The sequence below is a fragment of the Pan paniscus genome, chromosome 8 (genome assembly GCF_029289425.2).
Source record: "Pan paniscus chromosome 8, NHGRI_mPanPan1-v2.0_pri, whole genome shotgun sequence".
NCBI classification, from domain to species: Eukaryota; Metazoa; Chordata; class Mammalia; order Primates; family Hominidae; genus Pan; species Pan paniscus.
In genome coordinates this window covers 12698637-12707406 of record NC_073257.2, presented here as the reverse complement: position 1 = coordinate 12707406, position 8770 = coordinate 12698637, and the positions used below count along the sequence as shown (strand labels likewise).

The 8770-nt window shown below is 36.0% G+C and overlaps 1 protein-coding gene across 23 annotated transcripts in view; it reads right to left on the bottom strand.

Moving 5' to 3' along the window:
- The window catches only part of ZMYND11 (zinc finger MYND-type containing 11), a 124581-nt gene that overhangs the window by 43244 nt on the left and 72567 nt on the right, over positions 1 to 8770 (bottom strand). For all 23 annotated transcript variants that reach the window (XM_055092343.2, XM_057298797.2, XM_008953079.5 and 20 more), the window contains one exon: positions 826 to 985. In XM_055092343.2, coding sequence (XP_054948318.1) covers positions 826 to 985 — 160 coding nt within the window. The remainder of the gene's footprint in view (positions 1 to 825; positions 986 to 8770) is intronic.

Here is an 8770-nt window from a genome sequence, read left to right as displayed (position 1 = left end):
ATTTGAAACCTATCATCTTAAATGATGTTCCCTTGTAAAAATTAACACATTTTAAATCAAGGTATTAGAAACAGCAAAACAAAATAAGGTAGGAAGATAGAAATATTACATATGAAATCAATCTTTACGTAAGAAAAAAATGTACTTCGATATGTGCCTCTGAGTTTAAAGGTACATAATGAAAGGAAAGAGAAGAAGATTAAAATATCAACATTTAAAAGAGGAGTCAAAGTGAGAACTAGGTAAAAACGTAAAGAGAATTAATGTTCTGTCTTTCCTATTTGATTTCTGTTCCAGTACACAAAACTTGCAATTGTCATTAGTCAACGTAGGCACTGGCCAGGAGAACTTAACGTTTGGAACCTTTGTACTCTGCCACAAAATTCCTACTGAAGCCTGCCTTTGGCCTGTGATACCATCCTACGTGAACTGAGACTGTTTCCCTAGGAAGACGGTTCATCCCCTTCTATCTGTCTAGATGGCATCAACATTATCTGGCATGGAAACATTTTTTGCTAATATTTATCGACGAAAACACTTAGGAATGCCATGAAGTGTGGGTACATCAAAAGAGCTTTGGTTTGCTTTCTTTTTTAGATTCAAGGTAATATATAGAGAAGCAGGATCTTTGTAAAAGTGAGTCATCTCCTAAATAATTAGTAAGGAAAGTATCCATACTACCAATGTAGAGCCAGCCTTAATGTTGATACAAATGTTAAAATGAAATATTAAACTTCTGAAAATGATTTTCTATAGGTTGTATCTAAATAATGTTTAAAAGCTAAAAGTTCACATCTCTATGTTTATCAAATAAAATGTACTTACAATCTCATCTCCTGGCAACCAATATCCTTCTTGTTCAATACCAGCTTTTGAACCTTTGCAGCCCACTGTTAGAGTTTCGACAATAAGACCATCTTTCACAGCTAAGCTCAGCTGACGGGTGGTCTCTTTAGGGTGCATACCGTGGACTCGAGACATATACCTGAACACAGAGGAAAAACAAATTTAAAAATCTTTCAGTACTGAAAACTAAAAATGAATGAAAATAAGAAAATGGAGGTAATTTCTTTCATTATGACTTGTATTTATGAGAGTCCTGTTGAGATAAAGAACAAGATAAAGAACGAACACAATAAACAGAAAAGAAAGGAAAAGTCTTCAATACGCAACTCTTCCAATCATCATGCTATTTTAAACTCAAATTCTCTTCTGTAATGATTAGACCAAGATATGTTCAAAATAGTCCCAAATCAGCAAATATAAATCACTTAAGAGACTGTAGTCAAACATCCCCTTTAGTTTTAGCCTCCGGAGGGAGCAATTACCACTAACTTCTACTCTACAGATTCTACATTTAGAATTTTATAATCTCCAACCATAGGACCTTAGAATTACAAACATATTTTGTAATACTTTTACCTAAAACTTAGGAAATGACACCAGAGAACATTTAGAAATTACATGAGTGCTTGTCAACATATAAGGAAAGCATGGACGCATGTTGTGATCAGTCAGGCAAAAACGTGATTTTCAGTGAAATATACTTTGAGTTACTGAAGCACGCAAACATTCCCTGATTTACCGTTACAAAGTATTTTTTTAAAACAAAAAAGTGAAATATATCCAACACACCCTGGATCACTGAGAATAACATTGCAGATTCCCTTGTATTCACCAACTATATTCAACTCATGTTAATATTCGGCATATTTGCTTTGTATCTTTTTTGTTTAATAAAGAAATAAATGTTATAAAGTTGGATTTGTGCCATTTTCCACTCTCCTCCAAACAAACCTCAACACTGATCTCTCTCTCTCTCTCTCTATATATATATATACATATACATATATATATACACACACACACACATCAATGTCAATGTATCTACCTGTATCTCCAGTTAACTACTAAACTTCAAAGAGATCTTTGGATATCCAGATAAAAAACATAGTGTGAGCTAAATCAGACTGGCCTCAGACTTCTCCAGAGAAACATTCCATGCTAGAAATCAGGGGAGTAATGCCTCATAAGTCCTCAAGGAAATAAGGGTGACAAAACTAGCGTGTTTGGACTAGCTCCCACCTTCTTCCTTCTCCACCTCATTGTTACAGACGTTGCCAATGTCAGGGCTAACGTTCTGTTCTCTGATCATAATTCCCACCTCTCTTTCTGTCTTAGTCCTTCTGTTAACTGCATTGACAGAACAAGCAATGTTGAAGGGGAAAATGTGCTAATGTAATGTCCTCGATGCCCACAGTGCAGATTCATGAACAACTATCTCAGGGACTGAGTGCACTATCCGAATATATAAACATCACCCTTAAAACAAAAAACATTTTTTCATGCGTCTTTTGGCTGCATAAATGTCTTCTTTTGAGAAGTGTCTGTTCATGTCCTTCGCCCACTTTTTGTTGGGGTTATTTGTTTTTTTCTTGTAAATTTGTTTGAGTTCACTGTAGATTCTGGATATTAGCCCTTTGTCAGATGAGTAGGTTGTGAAAATTTTCTCCCATTTTGTAGGTTGCCTGTTCATTCTGATGGTAGTTTCTTTTGCTGTGCAGAAGCTCTTTAGTTTAATTAGATCCCATTTGTCAATTTTGGCTTTTGTTGCCATTGCTTTTGGTGTTTTAGACATGAAGTCCTTGCCCATGCCTATGTCCTGAATGGTAATGCCTAGGTTTTCTTCTAGGGTTTTTATGGTTTTAGGTCTAACGTTTAAGTCTTTAATCCATCTTGAATTAATTTTTGTATAAGGTGTAAGGAAGGGATCCAGTTTCAGCTTTCTACATATGGCTAGCCAGTTTTCCCAGCACCATTTATTAAATAAGGAATCCTTTCCCCATTGCTTGTTTTTCTCAGGTTTGTCAAAGATCAGATAGTTGTAGATATGCGGCGTTATTTCTGAGGGCTCTGTACTGTTCCATTGATCTATATCTCTGTTTTGGTACCAGTACCATGCTGTTTTGGTTACTGTAGCCTTGTGGTATAGTTTGAAGTCAGGTAGCGTGATGCCTCTGGCTTTGTTCTTTTGGCTTAGGATTGACTTGGCGATGCAGGCTCTTTTTTGGTTCCACATGAACTTTAAAGTAGTTTTTTCCAATTCTGTGAAGAAAGTCATTGGTAGCTTGATGGGGATGGCATTGAATCTATAAATTACCTTGGGCAGTATGGCCATTTTCACGATATTGATTCTTCCTACCCATGAGCATGGAATGTTCTTCCATTTGTTTGTATCCTCTTTTATTTCATTGAGCAGTGGTTTGTAGTTCTCCTTGAAGAGGTCCTTCACATCCCTTGCCATCAGAGAAATGCCAATCAAAACCACAATGAGATACCATCTCACACCAGTTAGAATGGCAATCATTAAAAAGTCAGGAAACAACAGGTGCTGGAGAGGATGTGGAGAAACAGGAACACTTTATACTGTTGGTGGGACTGTAAACTAGTTCAACTATTGTGGAAGACAGTGTGGCGATTCCCCAGGGATCTAGAACAAGAAATACCATTTGACCCAGCCATCCCAGTAGTGGGTATATACCCAAAGGACTATAAATCATGCTGCTATAAAGACACATGCACACGTATGTTTACTGAGGCACTATTCGCAATAGCAAAGACTTGGAACCAACCCAAATGTCCATGAGTGACAGACTGGATTAAGAAAATGTGGCACATATACACCATGGAATACTATGCAGCCATAAAAAATGATGAGTACATGTCCTTTGTAGGGACATGGATGAAATTGGAAATCATCATTCTCAGTAAACTATCGCAAGGATAAAAAACCAAACACTGCATGTTCTCACTCATAGATGGGAATTGAACATAGATGGGAATTGAACAGAGGAAGGGGAACATCACACTCTGGGGACTGTTGTGGGGTCGGGGGAGTGGGGAGGCATAGCATTAGGAGATATACCTAATGCTAAATGATGAGTTAATGGGTGCAGCACACCAGCATGGCACATGTATACATATGAAACTAACCTGCACATTGTGCACATGTACCCTAAAACTTAAAGTATAATAATAATAAAAAATAAAAATAAAAAAATAAAAAATAAAACATTTCTAAGCTATCTGAAGAAACTCAAAGAAAATGTGTTACGTAGTGATAAAACAAAGTGATAAAAACAGAAGGTGTAGTACGTATGAGAAGACCAAAACCAGACATGTTTGTCTTTTTAGTAAATACAAATGGGCTAAACTCAACAATTTAAAAACAGTGACTCAGAAAGACTGAAAACAAATGGGAAAAAGCATATCATAAAAATGCTACCTAAATGAAGCAGGGGTCAAGATGGAAATGTATAGGATGTGGAAAACAAGGCAAAAATCATTCTTAAAAAAGACAGAGCATAGTTATAATGCAAACAACTATAGGAAATAAAAGAAATATTGACAGAAATATAAAATTATGAGATTTTAATTCAATTCTCTCAGTTCACAAAAAAGTCAACTGGACAAAAAACTAAGTATGGCTATAGAAGACCTAACTAATAAGACAGAGCTATTGATTTATTATTATTTTTGAGATGGAATCTCACTCTGTTGCCCAGGCTGGAGCACAGTGGCATGATCTCGGCTCACTGCAACCTCTGCCTCCTGGGTTCAAGTGATTCTCCTGACTCAGCCTCCCAAGTAGCTGGGACTACAGGTGCTGGCCACCACGCCTGGCTAATTTTTGTATTTTTAGTAGAGATGGGGTTTCACCATGTTGGTCAGGCTAGTCTTGAAGTCATGACCTCAGGTGATCCGCCCGCCTCGGCCTCCCAAAGTGCCGGGATTAGAGGCGTGAGCCACCGCACCCGGCCTGATTTTTTCTTTGTTGATTATTTATCTAGTTGATTTATTCTGAAACAAAAACAAACAAACAAAAAAAACCTTAGGACAGGTCTATTGATTTATCCTGACACCAAAAATACACCTTTAATAGGTCCAGAAGACATACATAAGAACTGACCACAAAATCACCACAAAGATGACTTGAAGAGATTCCAAAAGTGATACACGCCATTGTTAATCATGGTGAAATTAAACCAGATATTAATAACAAAACCAGAAAACCCTCATAAACAACCACCTAGTCAAAAAAAAAAGTTACTTAAAAATTATAAAAGATCTAAATGAAAAGCTAAAGCAATGCTGTTAAAAAAGAAAATGTGTAGAATCCAGGAACTCCTTTATTTTTTATTTTTTATTTTTTGTACAGGGTCTCACTCTGCCACCCAGGCTGCAGTACAGTAGCACAATCATGGCTCGCTGCAGGCTTGACCTCCCATCCTCAAGTGCTCCTCCCACCTCAGCCTCCTGAGAAGCTGGGATTACAGCCACACACCACTACACCTGACTAACTTTTTAATTTTTTGTAGACACAGGGTCTCACTATGTTGCCCTGGCTGGTCTCAAACTCTCAGCCTCAAGTCATCCTCCCACCTCAGCCTCTCAAAGTGCTAGGATTACAGGCATGAGCTACCATGCCTGGCCCAAGAACTCCTTCTTAGGGAAAAATAAAAGAGGTATCATTACCTAATCTAATCAACAGTGAAGACACAAAGCACAAACATACAAAAAAATGCTACAGGGACACAGCTATATATAAAAAGGAAATTAAAATAGAAGCAACTACTGTGTTCAGTTCTGTGTAAAAATATAAACACTATGATTTTATAAGAAAATATAAATAACCAAAACCTGAACACAGAATAAAACAGAACCTTTAAAAGGCCAATTTCCAAAGAAATAAATAGAAGAAGTTTGCGAAGAGCTTCCCCAGAAAAACATCAGCTACAGACATATTCGTAAGTTACTTCTATCAAACTTATAATGACCAGGTAACTCCAATGAGACTCAAACTCTTCCAGTGCACAATCATAGGAAAGCAAGGAATCTAGCATGTAATGATAAGAAAACCCCACAAAATAGCATAGACAAAGAAAATCAGTGACCTGTAGAAATAGTGATATAAAAATCCTACATAAAATATTTGAATATAATCTAATATTAAATACAAATATATAAATATTAATATATTCAATGTCAAAATAATATACTAATTCTAGGAATTGAAGGAAGATTTAATATGAAGACATTTAAAAATATAGTTTACTCCATTAACAGGTCAAAAATAAACTATCATGAAGATTTTGATAACACGTTGAAAGGCATTTAGGAAAATTCAATACCTAGCCCCTAACAAAACAAGAATGAGTAAATACTTCCGTAACCTAATCAAGAATATTCAAAGATGTCTGTGGTTGTCACTTTTCCTTAACACTCTGCAAAGGTAATAACCAACATAACTGAACTAGTTATAAAAGTTGATAAGGAGTTTGCAAATCATGTATCTAGAAAACCCAAGAAAATCAGCTGATATGCTTTTTTAAGTAATTTAAATTAAGTATATAGTTCAATAAATTCTTTGGGTACAAACTAATTTACTAACAGCATTCATATACAGAAACCAAAAAGACAGGTGATTGAAAAGAAGACCAAAACTCAATAATTTACAACAACAGTAAGAAAAATAAAATTTCCAGGAAGAAATAGAATGACAAAATTTGTGTAAATTCTGAAATTCTACTGATGCAAAGAAAAAAGATGAACAAATCGGAATTTTCATTACAATAAAAGTGGCATTTCACATTATTGGTAGAAAGACTGATTAATCAATGCAGGACATTGGGACAACTGGTTATCTAACCTAGGAAAGGAGAGGGAGCCCTACCTTAGATTGTATCTATAAATTATAGATAGATCAGATTTAAATATGGACAAAACCACACAATTGTTCAGCATGTGTGAAATAACACACATACAAGGAAGGAAATTCATTTTAGTATTGCTGGCAGCAAGAAACAATTAGAAATAATGTAAATATATATCTTAGGGGACTGGTTAAATAACTGATAACTGTACCAAGGATTATTACACAGTTTTCACAAGAAATGAAGCAATGTTATAGGTGTTAAGATGACATAAGCTCTATATTACATTTTTTTTAAAAATCGTGGTATAAGACACTACTATTTTTCAAAACACTGTATAACTGATGTGCACAAAAGAGTTCTAGAGCTTGATTCCTTCCAGAAACTGCAGAGAGGGGCTCAGGGAACAAGGGACGGGAGAAGACTTTTTTCCACAGTATGCCCCTTGGAATTTCATCTGCATCTATTAGCTAGACGATTTTGACTTTTAAAAAAGTAGCTACCATTTACCATTCCTCCAGAACATACAAGTTTCCTGCTCCCATGTAAGCTTGCCAGCCTTAGGGAGTTCCTCTCCTCCTTTTTCAGACTCATTGTGGCTCTTCTTGGTCCCATATTCATCCACAGTAATTTTAAAGTCAGTTTGCCAAAATCCACAAAAATAGTTAAATCTCCATAACCAAGTTAAGAATAACCACTGATGAAATTGGTACATATGCTCATTTATTTATATATTTTTCTATGTCTTTAATATCATTTTATAATTTGTATCCATAAGATTTGTACATATCTTTTGGGTTTTTCCTAGATATTTTACATTTACTGTTTTTTTTTAAAATGGAATTTTATTTTATATAGTATTTCCTGGTTGGTGGTTGCTAGTATTTATTGGGCAATCTGCTTACCTCTCTTATTAGTTTCAGGTTTGTCTGTAAATTCTATTGGACTTGTTTCTTATCAAGCTAAAGGACTTCTAGTAAAGTGCACACCATACGTAGTAACAGTGGGTATCCTTATCTTGTTTTAGATTTTGTAGGGGATTCTTATAACAGTTCACCATTAAACATGACTCTTGAGGATGCTTATTGGTAAACATATCTTATAAATATAAAATGATAAATATAAATGCAAATATGATGCTTGCTGTAAGATTTTGGTGCATAACTTTTATTGAGGACATTTCTTACCAGTTTGCTAAGTGTTTTTTTTTTTTAATGGCACTGCATTTTATTATTCCTTGATATATTTTTATCCACAGACTTTCACCACACAATGGGTTTTCTTAGCCACTAAGAAACAACCATAGAGCATGGATTAACACACAACACAAGAGGAGGTCTGCTTTGTTGTTAGTCCTAGCATGTTGGGCTCAACTTTCTTATTTTAAAGTGAAATGAAGTCAGTGAAAACAATACATTCTGGTCATTTCGTTCTCTATCTTTGGTCTTTGAGGGACTAAAAAAGATGTATGCCATGAAGAGCAGGTTGGAATGAGGGAGCCCTTTCACAGATGAAGGTCAGGAGAGAGTATGGCTGAAGGATGAGTCGCAACTAGCACACACGAATGACAACGCAAAACTAAGTGCTTCCTCCTATACTGATGCACCTTGAGAATGTAACAAAGGAGTCAATAACTTTGTTTTCTGGATGGAAAGTTTTGAGTTTAGGCAAATTAGAATAAAGAATAACTGATCTAGTATATATTAAAAGTGTCATCTAAGGGCTAACGTGTTCATTATTTATAATGGTTGTGTCAAGAAATACAAGCTCATAAAGTAATGTCTAAACTTGATGAATTTATGTTTTCCTGCTCACTCTTCTATTCTTTTTTTTTTTTGAGACGGAGTCTCGCTCTTTCATCCAGGCCGGACTGCAGTGGCGCTATCTCGGCTCACTGCAAGCTCCGCCTCCCGGATTCACGCCATTCTCCTGCCTCAGCCTCCCGAGTAGCTGGGACTACAGGCGCCCACCACTACGCCCGGCTAATTTTTTGTATTTTCAGTAGAGACGGGGTTTCACTGTGTTAGCCAGGATGGTCTCGATCTCCTGACCTCGTG